Source organism: Heptranchias perlo, chromosome 10 (genome assembly GCF_035084215.1).
Source record: "Heptranchias perlo isolate sHepPer1 chromosome 10, sHepPer1.hap1, whole genome shotgun sequence".
NCBI classification, from domain to species: domain Eukaryota; kingdom Metazoa; phylum Chordata; class Chondrichthyes; order Hexanchiformes; family Hexanchidae; genus Heptranchias; species Heptranchias perlo.
This window is the reverse complement of record NC_090334.1, coordinates 27,457,975-27,482,292: the sequence shown is the minus strand read 5'-3', so window position 1 is coordinate 27,482,292 and position 24,318 is coordinate 27,457,975. Positions and strand designations below refer to the sequence as shown.

Here is a 24,318-nt window from a genome sequence, read left to right as displayed (position 1 = left end):
ATCAGTTGGTTAATGCATGGTCCAGTGCGGAACTGACCAGGAAGATATCAGGTTTAATCCTCATCTGTCCTGAGGTGGGTGAGCTTAGTAGGGGCATTAGAATTGGCATCATTGCCCACAGGCTAGGGAGGGCTCCCGTGTATGATGATAATCAGTGACTCCTGCTGGAAAGAGGGCATATGTGAATTTTGGGTGAGCACCGGATTGCATGTTGGCATGGGTCAATGTCTGCAGAATAAGGTAGTGGGATAGGAGAGGATGAGAAGAAAGATAAATGGGAAGAAAAAATAAATTAGGCTAGAAAATAGGGATGTTTATCCAGTAAGTAACTGAGTATGGACCAGGAAAGTCTCCGGTTTGATTCACAGTCTCTGCAGAGTTATCTGTGGCAATGGTAGGGAGTTGGGGCAATAGCATGATGCTGCAATTGTCCTAAGCATCCATGAACTAGGGAGGGGGAAAATTGGTCAAGGTTTCTGCTTCTGCTTGCTAACCAGCGACCCCTAATTTAAATCTCCACAAGTGTTCTGAACTTCAATAATTATTTCTCATTAACTTTGTAATATGCTTAAGATGCTGGTCTGCAGCAAGCACAACAGCTATAAGAATGGAGTGTACCAGGAGATAGTGACCTTGGCTGAAGTGAAGCTATAAGTGACACAAAGATTGGTGGCATTGTAAGCAGTGTAGATGAAAACATAAAATTACAAAGCGATATTGATAGATTAGGTGAATGGGCAAAACTGTGGCAAATGGAATTCAATGTAGACAAATGTGAGGTCATCCACATTGGATCAAAAAAAGGATAGAACAGGGTACTTTCTAAATGGTAAAAAGTTAAAAACAGTGGATGTCCAAAGGGACTGAGGGGTTCAGGTTCATAGATCATTGAAGTGTCATGAACAGGTGCAGAAAATAATCAAGAAGGCAAATAGAATGTTGGCCTTTATATCTAGAGGACTAGAGTACAAGGGGGCAGAAGTTATGCTGCAGCTGTACAAAACCCTGGTTAGACCGCACCTGGAGTACTGTGAGCAGTTCTGGGCACCGCACCTTCGGAAGGACATATTGACCTTGGAGGGAGTGCAGCGTAGGTTTACTAGAATGATACCCGGACTTCAAGGATTAAGTTACGAGGAGAGATTACACAAATTGGGGTTGTATTCTCTAGAGTTTCGAAGGTTAAGGGGTGATCTGATCGAAGTTTATAAGATATTAAGGGGAACAGATAGGGTGGATAGAGAGAAACTATTTCCGCTGGTTGGGGATTTTAGGAGTAGGGGGCACAGTCTAAAAATTCGAGCCAGACCTTTCAGGAGTGAGATTAGAAAACATTTCTACACACAAAGAGTTGTAGGAGTTTGGAACTCTCTTCCGCAAACGGCAATTGATACTAGCTCAATTGCTAAATTTAAATCTGAGATAGATAGCTTTTTGGCAACCAAAGGTATTAAGGGATATGGGCCAAAGGCAGGTATATGGAGTTAGATCACAGATCAGCCATGATCTTATCAAATGGCGGAGCAGGCACGAGGGGCTGAATGGCCTACTCCTGTTCCTATAACTGGACACTTTGATGATTTACTTTGTGAAGCTACTTTATTAATCAGAAGCAAAGTACAAAATACTTAAATGTAAAAAAAGAATATGCCACCATCTGCTGTACTTAAAAAGGAAGAAAAGGCAGTGGGGAGGAAGAGGAATACTTGTTCAAAGTATTCCCTCATCATCTGTTCCCAGTTACTACTGTATTTTCTCAGAGTCAATTGGCTCCCATGCTAATTTGAAGTTGCCACATCCTGGAGCTGCTCCAGAATACATTGCTTTCTCCAGGTCAGTGACATCACTGGAATGGTCAGGTGGAAGGAGGTCCAGCATGGCAAGTCTCTCTGAAGTTTTTTTTAAAATTGGTGTTTTAGATATAGAAATAGTTGTAGTTTATTTTTAACGATATATTTTTGAAAAACAAAGTGCATTGAACAAAACCAGACTCTCCTTTTCCTTTTAAGTGACTATTACATAGCCCAACTGTGATTAATGATCTAAGAAGAAATTGGGTTTGTACCTTTTCCAGTTGAAATATTCGATGCTCCTTATTAAAATCATCACCTTTAGGTTTGTGAAAGGATGCCATATTTTCCCATTTTGCACAGGCTCTTCTGCGAGCTGGGATAGGACTTGGGCACAATGGAAGTATATTTGGGGATAGCAGAGAGGTGTCTGATGTCCTCATTCTTCCCAAAGAAGCTGCTTGATTTCCTGAGGTGTCTGTGTCTGAGCTTGCTACGTCAGTCTGTGAGGCCTTGTGCATTACAGTAGGCTTCAGCCTTACTGAAATCTTCTGGGCTGAGCCTCCCATTAGTACAATAGTGCGGTCCTTACGTTCAGAATGCTCATCCGCTTCCCCATTGAAGTACGTGAATGGTCCGTCCTCATTTCCTGCAAAAATGTTAATACGAATGGTGTAAGAAATTTTAAAATTCAGTGAATGAGATATAGGATGTATGAACGGCACACTATTACTGCAAATAAACCTTTATTATTCCCTGATGCATTGTTTCCAGGAACTTAGTGACCTGGTTTGGTATCAGGTTTGGAAGAGAGGAGGTCGGAGCTGCAACTGTTTGCAAGGGAACTGAGTTTGGCCAGCCTCAATCCTGTTTTTGCGTTGAAGCCATGCATCATATTGTGGAGGCAGAGGGCATGACTGAGGTATTGAATGAGTACATTGCATCTGTCTTCACAAAAGAAGAGGATGAAGTTTATATCACAGTAGAGGAGGAGGGAGTAGAGATATTGTATAGGATAAAAATAGATAGAAAGGTGGTGCTAAATAGGTTGGTATCACTCAAAGTTAACAAATCACCCAATGCAGATGGGATGCATCCTAGGTTGCTGAGGGAAGCAAGGGTGGTGATAGCAGAAGCTCTGACCACAATCTTTCAATCCTCCTTGGATATGGGAGTGGTGCCAGAGAAATGGAGGGTTGCAAATGTTTCACCCCTGTTCAAAAAAGGGGAGAGGGATAAACGTGGTAACTACAGGCCAGTCAGTCTAATGTCAGTGGTGGGAAAACTACTAGAGACCATTGTCAAGGACAAAATTAATTCTCACTTGGAGATCCATGAGTTAATATGGGACAGCCAGCACGGATTTGTTAAAGGCAAATCATGTCTGACTAACCTGATTATGTTCTTTGATGAAGTATCAGAGAGGGTTGATAAAGGTAGTGCGGTAGATGTATATATGGACTTTCAAAAGGCATTTGATAAAGTACCACATAACGGACTTATTCAGAAAATAGAAGCACACAGGATTAAAGGGACGGTGGTAACTTAGGTACGTAATTGGAAATGGGATAGGAGGCAGAGAGTCATGGTGAACAGATGTTTTTCTGACTGGAGAGAAGTATGCAGTGGGGTCTCCCAGGGATCGGTACTAGGACCTTTGCTTTTCTTGTTTTATATAAATGACCTGGACTTGGGTATAGGGAATACAGTTCCAAAGTTTGTGGATGATACAAAATTTGGCAAAACTTAGTGAGGAGGATAGTAGCAGACTTCAGGAGGACATAGACAGATTGGTGAAATGGGCAGTCATTTCACCAACTATAACCTTGGGCAATTATTGAAGAGCAATCCTGTCTAGTATTATGGCAGCTCAGGGAACTGGAATGCCTCCACATGGTATCACGGACTGATAGGAGAGGACTCTAGCCCACCATTCCCAATATTGCCGGGTTCCCAAAGTTGGCTGCATTGCTGTGGGGAAACACAAAGTGCTTCTCCAAAGAAGGAAGGGGAAATCTGAGTAGAATGGGCCACGATTATGCACCTCATAGCAGCTGGTTTCAGGATGCGATTGGCAGAGATCTGGGTGTAAGTTACTCACCAGCCTGTCTTCTTGACTGGAGCTGGTCTGTGGCCTGGAAGGGCCAGCAAGGGTTGAGAAACTTAAGATTAAGTACTAGGCAAGTACTCTTAGGCAATTTCAAAAGATAATATAAAATATGACAAAATAGAGAATAATGTTCAAAAAGACCTTTGCTTTTTTATCTTTTCTATAATACCCATCATTAAAACCCTCTCAAATATTTTTTGTAGGTGTTTAACAAACGAAATCATTTACATTCTGTCAAGTACCAGGAATAATCAGTACTCAAAGTTAAGCACTTTTTATTCAAATCAATGTTAAATTTTAAAATCTCAATATATTGTTTAGAAATGGTTATAATTATAAAAAGTTTAATAGTACAATATTATGGAAAGTGTAATATTACCAATATTGTGGCCTTTAGTTCCTGCAGGGCAGAGAGCAGTGGGAGTAGAGCTTGCTGTTGGACTGGCATCTGTGGTCTTGGGTCTATTTTTGCATTCCAGGACCACCAGGTCTCGACATTGTTTGTGACAGTTCATACCACAGTCTGCAAACAGAAAAGGAAGTTATTTGACATCAGCATAAGCTTACAACAACAAATGAAGTTCAAAAAGGTTAGGAATAGGGATGCAAATTTGACACTGTTAAAAAGTTCTGGAATCCATGCAAGTGAAAGATTTACTCTAGCTGTGAGTTCCCACTCTTTCACGCTCATGTAAAGGACACCAACTGTTTGTTCTTTGCAGAGCGTGATGTGGTGCTTTGGGCAGCTACAAGAACACAAAGGTTTCTTCCAGTTCTAGTATGGTAATAGTAATAATGTTGTCCCATAATTTGCTGTACAATTTTAGAATAAAACCTTAGAATTTTTGTTATCAATTAAATGTTCAGTATTCCTTTTCATATGATCTACTTGCTAATTTAAAGGCGATTCCACAATCTCAGTATCTATAAATAGTAGTCCTTGCACATATATACTTTTGGGAGTGAAGTTGCATCTCTATTTTCTTACAACTCTTCATCCCTCATGCCCCTCTGAACATAAAAGTACTAGTAAAGGAAGTCTTCTCTACAAGATGTTGTGAAAACATTATTAGGATTTATTTTCTACATGTTAACTGCTATCTGGCCTCTCCATTGATTTCTAGGCTTGGATTGTCTGTTGAGTGCATTAATGGAGGGCTCTACACAGTGGACTCACGCAAGTTCGGAATTGGTTTGAGACTGCGTAATCCCATTTTACTTGGGACTTTTTCAGCCAAAAGTAAAAGACTTTCATCCCATCAGTCTGGTCTGGGTTTCAGATTCCTAATGCTGAGATGAAAAGACTCTTCTAAAAATACTCCAGTGCTGAGTACACATTTTGATTTTTTTTCCCCCCAAGTGATCTTAAGCCACCCAGCTAAACATTTTCAGCATTTCTGTGATCAGTTTGAAATCAATATGTTTTGCTTGGTCCAACCAAACAAATTGTTGCAGCTAAGTCTTTAGTTAGGGAATTGTTAAAATACCTGGGCAAAGGAGGGGTGGTTCAAAGTGTAACTGTCTATAATGATATAGCCAGCCTGGGATAATATTTATACTATGTCATGGTGGAAGGTATAAAACATCCCCTGTCCTAATCTAAAGATCACTGTTCAACTCTTGGGCCAGACCATTACAATAGTTATTCATTGATAATTTCATTAATGAAAGAAAAGTCCTGTTTTTAAGGAGCCTTTTTATGTTCTAAGTGTTTGGTTCACCTGCAGTTAGGGTTTACATTAAATTGTTGGTTATCATATTAAGCGTAATTTGTGTGGATACTTGGATTCTGTGATGTTGCTGGCAATGTTGACTAAAGATTATAGATTAGATTATGGTTAACCATTCACACTGTATGTTTTGTTGAACAGATTTAAATATTCATACATACACAAAAGATTATAGCTGTAAAATGTTTGATTACAATAAACTCTTAAGCAAAATGCAGTTTTTTGAAGAAACATCATCCAGAGTCAGCAATTTCTCAATCTGGATTATGTTACTCAAACAAATTTAATAATCATAGGTTACAGCAGGAAGGAGGCCATTCGGCCCATCGAGTCCGTGTCTACTCTATGCAAGAGCAATCCAGCTAGTCCCACTCCCCCGCCCTATCCCCCTATCTGCACATTTTTTCCTTTCAACTACTTATCCAGTTCCCTTTTGAAAGCCATGATTGAATCTGCCTCAACCACTCCCTGACAGTGCATTCCAGATCCTAACCACTCGCTGTGTAAAAAAGTTTTTCCTCATGCCACCTTTGGTTCTTTTGCCAATCAACTTAAATCTATGCCCTCTGGTTCTTGACCCTTCCACCAATGGGAACAGTTTCTCTCTATCTATTCTGTCTGGACCCTTCATGATTTTAAATACCTCCATCAAATCTCTTCTCAATCTTCTCTGTTCTAAGGAGAACAACCCCAGCTTCTCCAGTCTATCCACATAAGTAAAGTCCCTCAACCCTGGAATCATGCTGGTAAATCTTTTCTGCACCCTCTCTAAGGCCTTCACATATTTCCTAAAGTGCAGTGCCCGGAACTGGACACAGTACTACAGTAGTGGTCAAACCAGTGTTTTACAAAGGTTCATCATGACTTCCTTGCTTTTGTACTCTATGCCTCTATTTATAAAGCCCAGGATTCCGTATGCTTTCTTAACTGCTTTCTCAACCTGCCCTGCCACCATCAATGATTTGTGCACGTATACCCCCAGATCTCTCTGTTCCTGTATCCCTTTCAGAATTGTGCCCTCTAGTTTATATTTCCTCTCCTCGTTTTTCCTACCAAAATAACTCTGTATATAGAACATCAAAAATAGTATATAGAATTTGTATTGTCTGTAAATGTCACTGCATTCATCTAGCAACTTTACTGGTCCATCTGAATTAGTTTGCCACGAGTATGATAAGGTTACTAAGCTTCTTCGGCATAATTGAGACTGTTTTTAAATGTCATTTACCTCTGCATTTGTATCCTTGTTTTATAACACCCCAGATCTGAAAAGAAAAAAATGGATGTCACTTCACTTTTGAGAATATTACAATTTGAAGGAACTGAGAGTATTTAATCGGGAGTTTTCAGAAAATTGAAGGCAACAAAAATAGTTTAAAAAAATTTGCTCTTGGAATGTGGCTAATGCTGACAAGGTAGCATTTATTGCCCATCCCATCCCTATTTGCCCTAAGGGCATTGAAAATCAATCATACAATGCAGGTCTGGAGTCATGTGAGGCCGGAAAGGGTAGAGGTGGCAACTTTCCTTCCTTGAAGGACATCCAGTGCGTTTATACAATAATCTGCCAGCTCTCTTGGTCATTTTCTGGTGCTGGGCCACAAATTACCAAATTTATTTTCACAACTTGCAGTGAGATTTGAACTCATAAACCTGTGAGTTTCTAGTCCAGCACCATAACCATTAGGCTACTGTACCCATTACCTAAGTGAATAGAAAGGCTACCATCGCCAACTCTTTATGACTATCCTGGCTGCATTCACATAATACATTTGTAGCTAATTTTTCAAAAATCAATAGTGGTTACTGTACATCTGACCCTGTGACAAGTTATAAGCCAAGAGACTACAGATGAAAGCCACTTACAAATCCAGCACAGTTGTCACAGAAGGTAGGTTTCAGATATGTTGTCTCCTGGAAATTATGGAGAAAACCTAGGACTGACTTTGAGAAGATGGAGCTGGCCCTCATAAAGTAGGCTGTAATTTCCTCTCTGCTTATTAGTCCTTCACTGTAAAATGAGAATATTTCATTACTAAAGCTCTTGTACAAATGTGAAATGTCAAGAATTTAATAGGAGCTCTGTAAAAACTATTCTGTTAAAAGTGGTAATGGATAGAGAACAGATTGTCATATCAGTCTTTGTTATCCATTTTTTAATGGAAAATTATAAATCATATATTCTACAGTGATCAATGCACACTAAGTTTTCCACAACATTTTAAATAATTCACAAGTGATAGCAGTGTTGGTATAATATTGAATACAATCAAACAATGCTGCTGAGGGCAAACCTGTAATTTAGCAACCATTTGTAGTCCTATTCAGGAAGCTCTCAGTGTTTCCTGCTGATGTTGTTGGTTTATCCGAGGGAGGTATCAAAGTTATGTGCTTGAAATATCACATCCTATGTGTTCCTTTCTGACAGCAAAAGACTATTGATTATATTTGTAACTTTGTGTAAAACAAAATTACAACTTATGCTGCATTTATGTTCCACTGCTGCAATTAGTGGCACCCATGGCTTTCTTGGCAGCTGTCAACCCATGGCTTTGATGACTGCAGACACCAACACCACCAGCTTTGATAGCTGCAGTGTGATATAAATGAGGTGATGCTAGTGCCTCTAGTGGTATGGAGTGCCACCTCTGGAGGTGTTCCCCCCCACTGCCCCGGGCTGTGGTGATGGAGGTACAATGTCAAAAGTGGTAAACATAAGTACACTGAATGCTGCACATTTGATATGGTTCCTGGCCATGGGTAGATTTAGATTTCAGACTGCCCATACAAGCCAGATATGAAGTTTTTGCAATGTCAGCCTCCATACTCCTGCCCTCAAAATTGACAAAAGTCTACAGCCCAAAAAATTATCATTCCTTTTCAACAGTTCCTCATGCAATGTAAATGGGTGATGTTCTAGGACATCAGGAAACACACTGTGGGAAATGCTTCAAGAGGTAGTTCTGCATTATAAAGAGAGCATTAGAAAATCACTACAAATACATTTTGATGGCAATAATCTTTACAGTGATGTTTTGCTTAGTGGGGACATCACCCTAAAATCTATATTTAAAGATTTTGCCCCTGATATTTACACGGAGGCAGGGAGGGAGCGGGGAGCGTGTTTGGGGGGGGGGTGGTTAGGGGCAAAACCCGGAAGATCCGGGAACGTGGAAGTCCTGCCAAGTTTAACGGATGGACCTCATTATCATTTTTTAATTTCATTTCATGCCTGGCAGTCGGCCAGATTGACAGGCTGGCCGGCCGCTAGATGGAAAAACTTGCAGTAGAAGGCCGGAACCGGGGATCATTGGGGACGGTTCCTGGCAATCGGGAAAGATCATGGGTTGAAGGTGGGGGGAGGGGGTCGGACCGGCAATCGGGAAGGAACGCAGGGCAAAAGGCTCAGGATCATGGGTTTGTAGGGGGGAGGTCGGCCGATCGCGGTAGCAAGGAGAGGCCATGATCAGCAGAAGGTTTGCTTGGGGGGGGCCAAGGGAAGTAGTCTTCTCCTCCTGGCCCACAAGGAGTGCTGAAAAGCATTTACCTTCTGCAGTCAGCTGCTCCCATCTCTATTTCGCTGCTGGGTTTCACGAACCCTAGGAAACCTGGCCAACCAGCGTTAAATTTAAATTAGGCTCCCAACTGCTCGGTGGGAGCCTGATTTAAATATTATAATGAAGTATCCTGCCTCTCGAGAGTGGGACACAGACACGGCATAGATCCCACCACTGTAAAAATGGCGGCAAGCGCCTACGCCAAGGGTTGGGGTCGCCTTTCATGGTTTTAAATTTTTAACCCCCCCCCCCCCCCAAACCCTGACCCTCTCCCGCCCGTCATGGGAGAATTAATATCAAACTCTTTGTGTCAGATATATTCCTGTATCTGTGATCCTGAAAGGAAGATAATGGCTTTGGTTTTAGACTCTAATAAACAATGCTTGAGTACGGAATATTCTGCTGGCAGTGATGTATTTCAGAATCTTTTTTCTCTAGTGTCGAGCATTACAATTACAAGCCCATGAGTAATATGCCCTGCAAAATACTCTATCCTCTAGTGTGGATAATGAGTTGGTTCATGTTAACTGGTCACCTAGACCTTTGTTAATTTAGCATGCCTTTTTGTTGCTTTGCATATAAATTTGTTCATTTTTGTGCAGTTAGAATCTTCTGTAGTTGGTAAGACTGGTGAATTGTGTCTATATTTATGATTTTTTGAAATAAATACTTTCTGTCATTATATTCTAGCACAGCTAATATAGAAATAAATATAAGGATGGAGAGACTAGAGAAGCTGGGATTGTTATCCTTAGAGCAGAGAAAGTGAAGCAGAGATTTAATAGAGGTGTTCAAAATTATGAAGGGTTTTGATAGGGTAGATAGAGAGAAACTATTTCCAATGACAGGAGGGTCAGTAATCAGAGGATACAGATTTGAGATAATTGGCAAAAGAACCAGGGGTAGATGAGGAGAATTTATTTTTACACAGCAATTTATGATCTGAAATGCACTGCCTGAAAGAGCGATGGAAGCAGATTCAATAGTAACTTACAAAAGGAGATTGGATATATACTTGAAAAGGAAAAATTTGCAGAGCTTTGGGGAAAGAGGAGAGGAGTGTGACTAATTGGATAGCTCTTTCAAAGAGCTGGCGTAGGCACGATAGGCTGAATGGCCTCCTTCTGCGCTGTAAGATTCTATGATCCTATGATGTGTGCAAAAATGGTGCATAAACCAATTAAACTTCCAGCTGAGATATGACTGTACCACTCTCAAACAGCCAAGCCTTTTGATTCATGATGCCTATTTCTAACAATTGGTTCTATTCTGAGGCTCGCTGTCACATCACTGCAGTATTTTATACCATTCTAAAATTGTTGTACCTACCAATCTTTGTCCATCACGCAGAAGGAAAACGGAAAGCTGGCAGCAATCTTTTCAAATTCCTCTTGGAAAATATAGCCATCCTGATCGTGGTCATAATTTTTAAAGACGGACTGCATAGGAAAAGCAAAAGAATAAATACATCAAACAGTCTAATAAAGGAAATGGGTGTTCGCTAATGGTACCAGTAATCATGTTCATTTAATGTTAAAGGGTATTGTTGCCCTGTAAAGGTGTTAGGAAAGCTTTCCCCTTCTGTTGACGTATGACAAGACTAGATGATGTTATTTGTGTCACATGCACCTCATCATGACAGAGCTCATGTCGACTCTGCCTCTATAGCAATGATTTCCCCTTTAACGCTGGCGTACTGGACCCTCTAGACACCTTAGAACTAACTGAAGCCACAAGACTCTGTGCATCCATACCCAATTTACATTTTATTATACGTTTCTGTTACTGTTTGTGATCCTTCTGACTTCACAGATCCAGCTCTGATGTAGCACAGTGAGGGTGGCGACACCCATCAGATTCGCCCATAATTTAACAAACGACCGATCCATGTCATTAAGTACTATGTGCGCAGGTTGTCATAGTCTTCCCTTATAAAATGACCACTGAAGTGTTAAAACTGTTTGCTTGGAATGTTGTAATGCCAATGGCCAGTGAGAACACAGACCATTTCATGCAACCAAAGTTTACCATGAATTCAGCTTTCAAAAAACAAAATGTGGAACAGTGGCTAAAAACTACCTCTTTAGTGACTGTCAGCATGTTATCAATTGATGTAGCAACCCACAGTGTCACAGATGATCGCGATGTGCCTTGCTACACTGGATTGTAGTGACTGGTAGAAATAATTTAATGATTTTATTCAAGATTTTATATATAAGTAGGGTTCACAAGAGTGATCATATGATACAAATCTTGTGCAGTCGCGGAGTTAGGTTTGGCTGACTTCGGAGGGGGGCGGGAGTCGAACTCAGGATTTGGTCAACTTGGCAGGAAGGTGACCGAGCTGGGAACTAGGGAATGCCGACTTACCCAGTTCGAAGCTGAGCTGGGAACCGCATGGACTTGCAGGCAGAACCTGGAGGCCGAAGATGGGTAACAGACATTCGTGGGAGTGAAATGGAGGTGGCCCTCCAAATTTGTATCGACTGGCTTTAAAATGACCCCCCCCCCCCCCCCCCCGATTCTCCCCCCCCCCTCCATTGGGTCCGCCACTAATCTTATGTCATCACCATATATTACCAAATGATTGATATCCATTTTGTAAATATTGAACTGTAAGTCAAATTTCAAAATGCTGTTTCTCATGTATCATTTGATGTAATTTGCATTTGGAAACTTGAATTGTTTGAAAATTATCCTGTTTAAAATGTTTTAATTAAAAAATTAATTCCCCATAAAAACATTTTCGAACCTTTGAGAGAATACAGCAAAATACTACAGTAGCAGAAATTTGAGGTTTTAATTAGTGTTCTGCCAAATTTGTGCCAGTATGGACTAAATGCGTTCTTTTTCATTTCAGTTAGACAAACTACATGGCTTAACTTACCAAGCTGACAACAGTTATAAAATCTGGGTTGACATCCAGCAGGATACCTGCGTCCGGTGGGTGCGGGTGGCCCTTCTTCATCGTATGGGTTGTGTGAGCCCATAAAACCCTCCCGCCGTATAGGACTAACCACGCTATCAGCTGGTATAAAGCTAGTTTTGGCCATGGAAGGATTGTTCATGTCGCAGCCTGTCAGACTGTTAATCAGTCTGCGAATCCTTCCATTAGTTCACACTATTCTCCAAGGGAAGAGTGTGAAGATACAATAAAAAAAATTGGAACCCCAAGAAAAGGTTTCATGGTCTGATTTTCCTTCCCTGGTGTTGGGAAGCTTCTCTGTAATTCCTTAGAATGGAAGCTGTGATCCTGGGAACATTGGGTATTCTTTAAGTTTAACCTTGTTAGAAATCTGTACCTTTTTGAGAAATGTTTGTGAAGAAATATTGTGTTGCTTAATGATGGATACATGATGTATCTGTACTGTCTCTTTAGAATTTAAGTCAGTAATTACTGTGTTAGAACTATGAAAAGAAAGCTAGCTACTAGAAATATGGCACAGCATTGTACTCGGGAAAAACTTACATCAACCATGCGTTGAACATGTTTACTGATGGTCTTGGGATCAGGCTTTGGTGATACTCCAGGGGCCCAGTCCGCTACTACGGGTGGCTTGCAAGGTGTTGCTGGCTAAAAGATACAGTCATAAAGAGCTACACGTTATCTTTGAATTGCAAACCTTCCATGGGAAAAAGATACATTTCAATTGTTGATATGATTGTTGGTTACTTTAATCAGTTAGTAATTCTGAGAATCTGACACAATTTCAAACAAAATTTGTTTTGTCCATTATTAATTGAATATTAATCTTCTGGGGTAAGTTACTTGTGCCAAGTGTTACTACATGCTGAGTCTTCCCGGTTTTAAACTTATTATGATCTTCGATAAGTCACAAAGCAGATTTTCCTTTTCATGACAAATATTGTATTTCAGTTGTTAAGTAATTAATAAATTTGTTGTAAAAGTATCCTGTAACAGTTCCAATTTTGTATCGATCATCCATCTAGGATGAGTTTATTTGGAATTTGGTAGACTTCAAAGTTGCGTCTCTGTGAAGTCTGAAACTGAGGCTGCAGCACTTTTAGGCACCTGCACGTAATTCCATCGACTGTCTGAAATCTACTCACGATGAGACAACAGGGAATACAGAAGTAACCCCTCAACTGTTGACGGACATCTACCTAATGCAGACTTAACCATAGACTCCAGAGATATGGATTCATCGTTCAACCTCTTAACTAGATTGGCAAGCAGTGCATGCACACTGCTTCTAGATGCCCAGCAAATATGAACACATACTCCACACTAGGACATAAAGGATCAGCCCCATTAGTAGACTTCCACTGGTTGTCTCCCACTACTCCCGTGACTGCTTTTTATGAAAAAAAACCATAGAGTAGCTTTGCCACAACAGCTCTATTGACAGCTGCACACCCAATAATCATGTCGATGGGGACATTCGATAAAGGTGGGTAAACTGCTGGTATTATTATGCAGAAACATCTCTGCACATGCTTTGTGCCATTTTGTTTTCAAGGAAACAGGTAGTCAGTGAATTATCCTAAACTGCCTTAATTTGGATCACCCTCTGTTGGACAGGAAAAATGGTGCACACCTGCACAGGGGGCCAGGCAAGTACTGCAGCATTATTTAAACAGGCAGACATGTCTGAACTTGAAGCTACCTGGGGATAATTTTGATTTTGGGCAATAGTGTAAAACGGGCAATATTGGATCAGCCGCCCATTAGTCATCTTTTCTAATTTTAATTTCCGTCATGGAATATTAAATTCAAATATTTTGCAGATAATCCCAAAATAGATCAATTCAGGTCACTTAAGCTTCTCAATTGGGATTACAGCTCACCCCATATAATATTTATAAAACCTGAGAAAAAATACAGAATGAGTTTGTTCATGTCCCCATTTTGAGTTACACTACCAAATTGTATTAGAGTTTTTTTAATGAAAAGATTCCCAGATACGCAATATCTGCTTTCAGACCGATAGCAATTACTGATTCGTAAAGAGCCATAGAACAGTTGATTTGAATATGATCAAACCTGATTGTCCTTAAAATTTCTCCATCTGCACATTCATGCAATATAATTGATCAAACACTCTGACAAGACGATCACAGCTATAATCAGCAGTAATGGAAGTCACAACATAGCATTCAGTGTGAAGTACCAACATCAAGTGATAGAAATGGTATGAGGAGATTTCCTTACTGGAACTTTATTGTTTCTCGGTTCACGTGCATATGAAAGCTCGTAAATTTCATCTTCTGAGTAGTAGAGGTCCAGTGAGAGCTGAAACAGTGCAGAGTATCAGTTACACAGTTTCAAATGAATGATTTTAGTTTTAACTCACTGCGCTATAAAATGACTCATTTTCGATATGTGCCTTTTATTTTAAATTGACAGACCCGCTAATTCAGAATTATTATACTTAAGTATTTCAATTAATGATTTATTGATTATTCAAACTATACCAAACACCTATAGAACACACCAGTAGTTACTGGAGGCTTATGTTAGAATAATAGTTGTAGCAGTCACACTTCATGTAACTACCAAAAGCTTTTTAAAGAGCCCAGATACAGAATATTGGGGTCCAATTTCACAGGCACCTCACGCCAGGCCATTAGACCTCGTCCCGGTGAACATTATTCATGTGAGCAGTGACAATGAGGGCCAATGGGCTATCTGACTGCAGAGGACATCAGAGCCAAACCTGATCCTATCCTCACTAGGTATTCACTAACGCAGCAGGAGATGAGGAGCAGATACCCTGACTAATGTATTCCCTATCTTAATCCAGAAGCATTGTGGCTAATTGTCCTGTCTCTACAGCTGCACCATTTGAGTTCAGCAAAGAATGAGTTCAGAGATGGAGGTTATACCTCTAAACCATTGGGAGTGGCTCCCCAGCATTTTAAAAACATAGAAACACTGTGTTCAGCATAAGAATATTCCTACCAGGATCACTGGTAAAGCACATCTCAAACAGACGTACCACACAGCAAATTATTGTCCACTATAAGCACTCGATAACTTTACTGGAAAACAAATGCTTAATGCACACGTGTTGTTAAAAGTGTGACTATTCCCTATTTCATTGCTGCATGAAAGCAAACTTATCATGTTTCTTACCTTGAGCAATTCCCTCCTGGTATCCAACATCAGGGCTAGTGGGCATCTATCCTTTTACCCCCCCTCCCCCCACAGCAGTTATGACTAAGAGTATAGGCAGGGGGTAACATCTCCCAACCTTCCTCTAGTGCTGCTCTTGAGCAGGCAGCTAGGAGGTGCACAAAGTGTGTTCTGGCGACAACTCGTGCTCCAATATTCTCTTTCTCCCTAAGGAGAAGGGCCTATGCTTTGCTCAGCACTTTGTGGGAGAGGGGAAGTTATTCAACAACAGATCAATTTTAAAAGTGTGTCTATAAAACCTAGTATTGAATTATGTCAGGCATTACATTGTGTAATAAATAGACAGATATCATTGGAAAATGATAATATTCAAAATTTAATACGGATGCAATTTAACTGGGTGCCCAGTCTGAAGCTACTGGGCATTAGCGACCGATTAGAATTTTGATGATTTATTATCAGTAACTGGATTCTATATTTCACATGTCCTAATGGGCTGGCCAGAGGGTAATAATTCCTAATAAGGTCCTGCATTAAAAGAACACTATTTGAATTTGTGTGATTATATCTAATAACAGCTATGGAGCAGGCTCCAGGCAAATTCTGCACTGTCAATAGGGAACTGTGCTTTCACCAGCTCTCTGCCCTCTCTTCAAGCATTGAATCTCCTGGAGGCAGCATCACAAATACAAAAGGGAGCTGGTTAGAGTGTGAGTGAACCTGCTGGGAACAGTGGAATCACATTAATGCCCATCCATTTTAAATTTAAATTCACCAATTCTCTTTTCAAAGTGCACCATTACAAAAGAGCAAGTAGTTCTGCTCAGTTTAATACTGTGGGTAGAAGCACAAAGGAAGTGGTGCGGTGAGGTCAAAGTAAGGCAGCAACATATAAAGTGCATTTTATATTGCATGAGTTGTTCATTTTATTGCTAGTCATGCACTTTAGATGGACCGCAAAAAGAAAAGGTTGACAGTTTTTAAAGGGCTCTGCCCTTATGGAAAAGGTGTTTGGCAAAGCCTTTTTAAAATATTGAGAAAAAGTTCACGTGTCATTTTGGTCAAAAAGAAATCACATGCAAGTGACCTGCTGATGAGTTGTGAGGCAATTAATTTCGCCGTGTTATATGATTTTGAACTAATGAATAAAAAAGATTGCCTGAAGATGGTACCTCCTTAAAGTCTTACTTTGCACACTTCAGTGTAAAGCTATCACATGCAAAATCTAGACTGGCATTTTTCACAAGGTTTCTTATGTAATTGCTTTAACATTTATTTTTTTGTGTTAAAAAGGATAGGTTTTTTCAGGGGGGAAAGAGATAGAAATTTTAGAAGCCTCCCAGACGACCAGAACAAAGGGTATTATTAATAATGACCATAGCTGCGGATCAGTAGTTTCTGAATTGGTTGGCTTATGGACCACTATCTATTCTGATCAGTTATAAAGCTTCCAGTTACAGTCTCGGATAGTTATAATGTGAGCTTATGTCAATATAAGCAGCAATAGTCTGGTAAATGTATTAGCAGCATCCAGCATCGGTCTCAGGATTTGTGCAGAATAAGACATTAGAAATTACAGAATTATACTTTGTTCTTGAGGATTAGAACCAACTATTTGAACCAAATATTAGGTTTTTCTTTAAGGAATCTATATTACTGGTGCTTTTCTGCAATTCATCTTTCATACTCTTTGAAGAAATACTTAGTATGGATCAGCTTGTTTCACTTAATTAATGACACTAATTGTGTACTTTTTCTACATTTATAATGCCATTTTTGAAAACCCTTATGCCCCAGTGTTTGGAATGTCATTTTCTTGCCTCTACTAGTAGTGGACCTTAGGATTGTTTATCAGGAGATGGGCCTCGCCACTATCAAAGTAAAGGCAGACATACTGTGAGCAAGTGCACCAGGTCCTTGTTTGCTTCCAGAGGAGGTGCAGTGTTCTGAAGCTGGACGAGCTCGTTGATGTGGTTGTAGAGAGTCTGCAGTTTGTGTACGTTAATCTTGTTATCTTCAACACAGTCTGGCAAGGCTTCGTGTAGTGAGATAAGATCTTTCAGGTGGACGCCTAGAATAGGGATCTTGAAGTCTGTGCATTCGCTGTACACGCGGCGGTAGTTGTTGTAGTTTCCACTGGACGAGAGCAGCTCAGTCATTTCATTCATCACCTAAGTTGAAAAGCCCAGAGTTACATATAAGTGACTTTGAATGTTCTTACTTAAATGAACCATTTGTCTTAACCATATGTTTTTCTTTTTGATAGGTGCAGGGGAGAAGGGTAGGGGGAGGGGGGTGGGAAGAATGCCTAACGAAAGCATAGAATTAAAAACAGTGGGGTAGAAATTTGTCTTGGGCGCTAGTACAAAACGGTCGATATCACATCAGCTGCCTGTTTTATGTTATAAACTGGATAGCCAGGTGATGAAGGATAAAATACTAGAGCCTGGTCTTCAGTTGCTTCCAAGCTTTTATTCACAGAGATTAACATCACACACCCCACACCCTAGATTAGCTCTCCTATAAATGGATACAAGTGAGTCCCCAATTGATAAGCACCACCTGAATACAATTAACACTAATTGATATAAATCACATGGATACAATTAACATTACACACACCCCCACACCCGCCCCAATATTCCGTTCCACTGACTTCAATGGAGCTAAATTTCTGACACAGTATAACAGGCGGCCAAAGCGATACTGCCTGTTTTGCATTACCGCCCAAGACACATTTCTACTCCTATAAAAGGTTACTTATACTTTCAATATTGTGGGTGATTATGTTGAACATTTATATCTGAACAAACAAACAAATATATTTTATTCAGTGAAAACAATGTTTTTAATTGTTTCCTTTAACAAGTGAAATTTTTTTTAAACAGTCCTGAACATCACATTATTTAGTGTTATTTGATTTTGGAAGCTCTATTTCAATAAAGCAAAAGACACAAATGAACTGTGTAACTATATGGGTTTGGGATATTATTTTATTAGACATTTGTTTATACATGATTAAAGGAGTCAATTGATTATTCTGGTAAGAAGCTGGAGCCCCTTTGTTTGAAGAGCTCTCTGTTTTACTGCTGCTGTTGCAGGAGCCATGTTTGGTCTGCTTGTAATTTAGCAGGGAGACAGAAAATGTGATCCTTTAAAGATTGAGCCTCACTCCATCCCATTCTATACCCTGCAGATCTCATGTAGATGATAGTGAAACCTGTCTAAAATGACCATCTTTGGAGACCTGGAAAGTAAGCAACTCCCCATGAATATGTGGGTGGTGCTCCCTCTATCTCAATCCTTCATTGTTTCATCAATGATTGGGACGAGGCAGATAGATTGGTAATTGATTGGGTTAGATTTGTCCTGCTTTTTGTGGATCGGAAAAACCAGGGGAATTTTTCACATCATCAGGTTGATACCAGTGTCAAAGCTGCACTGGAATAACCTGGCTTTGGGGGTGGGGTGCAGGGGTGGGGTGCGGGGGGTCACTAGTTTTAGTGCACAGGTCTTCAGCATTATAGTTGGGATGTTGTCAGGGCCCATAGCCTTCACTGTGTTTTGTGCACTTCTTAATGTCACATTGAATGAGCCGAATTTGCTGGACACTGGCATCTATGATGGTGGCAATCTCAGAAGGAGGATGAATGGGATCATCTGCTCGGCACATTTTGGCTTGTAGACACTGCAGCCTCATCCCTTGCACTTGCGTGCTGGGCTCTGCCATTGTTGCGGATAAAGACTTTCATGGAGCCGTCTCATCCCGTTAGTCGTCAGTTTGTCCACCACCATTTTTAATAAGGTGTGGTAGGGCTTTGTTTTGTTTGGTTGATTGTGGCACCGCTTAAATTTGTCTATAGTCAGTTGTTTTTGGTGTTTAGCGCGCAGGAATCTTGTGCTGTAACTTCACTAGGTTGGTGACTCAATCTAAGGTATGCCTGGCGCTGCTCCTGGCAGGCCCTTCTAAACTCCCCACTGAACCAGGATTTGTCTCCTGGCTTGATGGTGATGGAGGAGTGAGGGATGTTACAGATTGTGGTAGTATATAATTATGCTGCTACTGATGGCCCACAGTGTCTTGGCCATCCCAGTCAGTGGTGGTACTACTCTTGATGGCAGACATTGAAGTCCCCACACAGAGTACATTCTGTGCCGTTACTACCCTCAGTGCTTCCTCCGAGTGATGTTCAACATGGAAGAGTACTGATTCATCAGTTCAAATGGGGGTGTGGTAGGTGATAATCAGCAAAAGATTTCCTTTGCCTTGTTTAACTTGAAGGCTTGAGACAACATGGAGTCAGGAGTCAATGCTGAGAACTCCCCAGGGCTAAGCCATTGTGCCCAACCTCTGGCGTTCAGACAGGACATCTGCAGGGATGGTGATGGAGGAGTCTGGGATGTTGGATGATACATTTGACTCTGTGAGTATGACCACAGAGTCAGGCTGTTGCTTAACTAGTCAGTGGGATAGCTTTCCCAACTTGGGCACCAGTTCCCAGATGTCGGTGAGGTGAACTTTGCAAGGTCGACTGGGCTGCAATAGCCTGAGTCTTTTCCCGATACGATGCCTGGATTGTTGCCAATAGGCACAGGCTATCTATAGGCCACATGATGGGATAAGAATCTGTGCTATCTTTTATTTTCTCTCTCTCTCACTTTCTCCACCAATGACTGCTGAGGAATTATAATTGGATGTATTTGTTATTAACCCAGTTTTAGATCCATTGGCCTTAGTCCCCAACATAAGTCTACCTGAATTTTTTAAAATTCATGTTAAAACATTAAATACATTTGATACCATACAATATGCTATTTCTGGGAAAATAGGAGCATAGGTACTGGAGTGAGGGAACCCTTTCAGAATTTATACGAGTCCATTGAATAGAATCTTACATCCATGCACGTATTGGATCAGGTGAATATCCATTTCTATTCATCACCTTATATCTTAATTTCTTAGTGCAAATAGATAATCTGAAACTGAAAAAGATGGCATAAAGTAGATAACACTAAATCTTTAATAAGGTGTCATTTTTAAAGAGGATATATGGTGTGGGGAATTTTTTTACACCTTTTCCCACAGTAGGTGCACAAATACACAGGGGAAGAATATAGAACACATTTCACCTACTCATTGATGCCATATTTAGCACCTGTTTGTACTTTATAGTGTAACCAGACGGCAGCTAAACCCAAACATTCCTGTCAACACAAAATGATTTTCTGTTAAGATGTGTATCTTTTGCTCTACTTATTTATTTCCAACTGACTGACAGCTTTTAAAGTATATACAGAACATAGGTAGGAACATGTAACTTCACTTATATCAGAATGGAACTACTATGTTGTACCTGACACAGATATGAACCTGCCAATTACAAAGGGCCAGAACATTTGCTGCACTTTTTCTCTTTTTGAAAAATAGTTGTAGGCCTCTTGGAATGATGCTGTCAGACATTAGAGGAATGTTGTCAGCTGGGATAGTTGTAGAGGATGCAAAAATTGGCCTCAGTACTCTTGAGCTAGGAAGGGGAAAATCAGCCAGGGTTCCTATTCCTGATTGTTATTAAGTGTCTCCTGCTGGAAGCTCCATATCTTTGGGTATTTGGTGAAGACTTCATTGGGCTTGTCCGTGATACCTCCCACAGTCCAATAGCTTGTAGTAGGCTCATACACGAAGAATGGCCATGAGATATCGGAGAGCACTTGCTGCCCATGGAGCTATACCCCAGCATTGGTCACCTCTTCAGGAGAAGGGGGGTTAGGGCAAAGAAAAGTTGTTGCAATCAGAATTGCAATATTGAACAAATTTGAGGTAGTTACAAACAGCCTTGCAACGTCACACAATGATGTGAAGACCAGTCTCTATAACAGGGACAGACGCTCAAGAAAAGCACCGACCTTATTAACTTCATGTGGGACACAAGCGCTTGTTTCTTTGAGTCTGGAGATCGAGCTGTGACACAAACCTCCAACCACCGCCATTAGTGTATTAAAGTTCTGCAGCTGCTGGAGTTTCTGTGGAGAAGGTAAGATGATAATGCATTCGAAATCAAACAAGAAGAATGTTACAGCAATGATTCAGATCTACTGTACTGTAACCTATAATTAACACCTTCACCTGGATTCAAAACAGTAAAATATATAATCTATTAAAATATTTAAGGGCATGTATTTTCCTGTGAGTAAAGTTAAAGAAAAATTCCCTTGCTAAGATATAATTATGAACCAATGACATTTTATCTTTTGTTGAAATCTTTGTTTGGATAGCTTTCTTCATAGTTTTGCATTTTGTACTTGGTTCTCATAGTTGCATGAGTTTCAGGCTCAATGTGATCTGCCACTTTTCTTAAGATACTAAAAAATAATAATGAATAACATTGGGGCTGCAAGTGTATCCTTACATTACAGTGTCCCAGAATACTTGATGGTACAGCCAAACATGGATAAAGCAAATTTTAATTGAATTTCTTTGTTTTTTTCTATCAATATCCATATATCGGGAACCAGTAATTTTAACTACCTCATGTGATTTTTAACTACCTCATGGATTACTGGGTTAACAATGAAGCATTGTATACTCACAAAATATTTTGATCATTTACTGTGACAGTAATGGTTACCAGGCAACACTCAGATTTGACCAAGGACAGTAGTGCCATCATACCTGAGCCACACGAATAAATTTGGTGAAGACTTCAGCACGTAGCTGCGGTGTAGGTCTGCTGAGAACCATAAGCTGGACCCACTGTGAGATGCCATTACACAAAGCAACAGAGCGCTCCATTGTGGGATTGTCCTTTACACAACTAGCCAACACATAATTCTGATAATCTGAAAACTGGAAAAAGCAACGTGCAGTTATATTCTGGTTGTTATCAATTCATACTTGGTTTGTCTCATCCTGTCTTTATACTGTGAAACAGCTTCTATATGAAGTGCATGTTTGTTGGAGTCACAATTACAACTAATTATTTGGCCAAGAACCTTCCCCAACAACATAAAAACATGCACTAACTAAACCTCCTGAGCACTCCACCAACAAGCAGTCAGAAAAAACCATGTCCAGTATCATTGCTTGTGGCTGGTCATGTTAGCTATCAATGGCAAAGTGCCTCTGGCAATGTACCGCGGACCATGTCTTGAGGTGGTACTAAAGGTACAAGTAATGCTTTGTTCGTCACAGCATTTCTGCCAGAGTTAGTGCTGCCTGTGGAGGGACCACTGTAATATAATCCTGGGTGTGAGCCATGTCTCAGTGGCAATACTCGGGCCTCTGAGTCAGAAGGTTGTGGGTTCAAGCCCTGCTCCAGAGACTTGTAAGCCCCACTCCAGAGCACATAAGCTAGTTGGCACTAAGGGATTGGACTGTCAGAGGTGCCATCTTTTGAATGAGATGTTAAACTGAGACCCTGTCTGCCCTCTTAGGTGGACGTAAACGATCCTAGGGCACTATTCGAAGAAGAGATGGGGAGTTCTCCCAGTGTCCTGGTTAACATTTATCCCTCAACCTACACCTCAAATAGATGATCTGGTCATTATCTCATTGCTGTTTGTGGGACCTTGCTGTGCACAAATTGGCTGCCACGTTTCCTACATTACAACGGTGACTACACGTGAAAAGGTACTTCATTGGCTGTAAAGTGCTTTGGGTTGTCCTGAGGTCATGAAAGGAGCTATATAAATGCATGTTCTTTCTAACAAGTATGTATCCACATTCCATTTTTAGTGTTGCTGTGAAGCAGCGATTATTTTACAGCAACATTAAAGATGGTTACAGATTGTTTCGATCTCCAGACTCAACTGTGGAACACCAGTACCTGGTGATTTCAGACCCGACCTGTAGATCTCAGATCACAATGTAAACATGCTCTTCTGCAGTTTGGGTCCCAAAGGGCAAAGTTCAGCAGGGCTTGGGAGGGAAAAAAATTAATAATACCTCAAATTGTTCCCCAATTGGTTGTCTTTCCAGGAGATAATATGAAAAATGTTTTTAATTGCTGCAAAATTACCCAAACTGTTTTATGCACATGTATTGTCATCGTGCAGATGTAAAGATATCACCTGACTAACAAATCACTAGGCAGTCAGATGGGATTTTGGGGGTGCCAGTATGAATCAATCCTTCAAACCTGGTGAAGTTGGTGTTAATTGTATTCATGTAATTTATATCAATTAGTGTTAATTGTATTCAGGTGGTGTGTAATGTGGAGTTCTGTGAATAAAGGCTTGGAAGCAACTGAAAGCCAGGCTCTAGTATTCTATCCTTCACCACTGGGCTATCCGGTTTATAAACAGTTGGGAGTTATTCACTCCGAGTTTGATTGATGGAGTATGAATGCACCATTAATGGAGTGTAAGGATCTTTGTCTTCACACTCTCATTGGTGCTGCCAGCTTTGTCAGAATTTAGTGATTTCCAACACACCATCAATCATTTCACTGTCTATCGCAATTTCTGACTTTGTAATTTATTTGTGAGGCTTAAATGAGTGACCTGATGAAGAGTTTATCTTTTTCAGTATAGTAAAAGAGAGACATCATTTTAAAACGAGATCCCATCTTAAGATTTTCCCTCCAAGACCTTAATCTGGCTGTTTCCTCAGCTATAATGATGCCACTTTATACTACTGCTCCCATTCCTTCAGTAAAACGCTGTGCCTAGGGCTGGAATTTTACCATCTTATATGGAAAAGCAAGGGACACAATGTTTTACAGGATTAGAAAATCCCACCCCTGCAACACTCATACATATTTTGTTGGAGGATCATGCAGCTGTGCTTTAATAGTAAAGAAGGCAATCAGGAAATTGGAATCGATTTGCACACTTACAGAAATCCTGCGGAAGGACTTGAACTCGAGGTAGGAAAGGTGTTCGGCCAGCTCTCCTGGCTCCAAGTGATCAAATAGAAGGGAAACTTTTCGTTTTTTGCTACTGTTTGGTTTCATCCGCTGAGTGATTTTCCGTGACCAGTCATGTGCATTTCTGTTGGGTAAACACAAAGAGGTCTAAATTCTGCTTCCAAAAATGT

General features: G+C 40.4%; 1 protein-coding gene across 1 annotated transcript in view; it reads right to left on the bottom strand.

Annotated features, from left to right (window-relative positions):
• Positions 1-24,318, bottom strand: part of LOC137326363 (RAS guanyl-releasing protein 1-like) — an 87,601-nt gene that overhangs the window by 4,269 nt on the left and 59,014 nt on the right. Inside the window, exons 6-16 of the mRNA XM_067991369.1 lie at positions 24,119-24,272; positions 21,955-22,128; positions 21,189-21,305; positions 17,180-17,455; positions 14,361-14,441; positions 12,657-12,761; positions 10,517-10,626; positions 7,497-7,641; positions 6,859-6,895; positions 4,280-4,423; positions 2,066-2,439 (exon numbers count right to left, since the gene is read on the bottom strand). Of these exons, the coding sequence (XP_067847470.1) occupies positions 2,066-2,439; positions 4,280-4,423; positions 6,859-6,895; positions 7,497-7,641; positions 10,517-10,626; positions 12,657-12,761; positions 14,361-14,441; positions 17,180-17,455; positions 21,189-21,305; positions 21,955-22,128; positions 24,119-24,272 (1,717 nt within the window). The remainder of the gene's footprint in view (positions 1-2,065; positions 2,440-4,279; positions 4,424-6,858; positions 6,896-7,496; positions 7,642-10,516; positions 10,627-12,656; positions 12,762-14,360; positions 14,442-17,179; positions 17,456-21,188; positions 21,306-21,954; positions 22,129-24,118; positions 24,273-24,318) is intronic.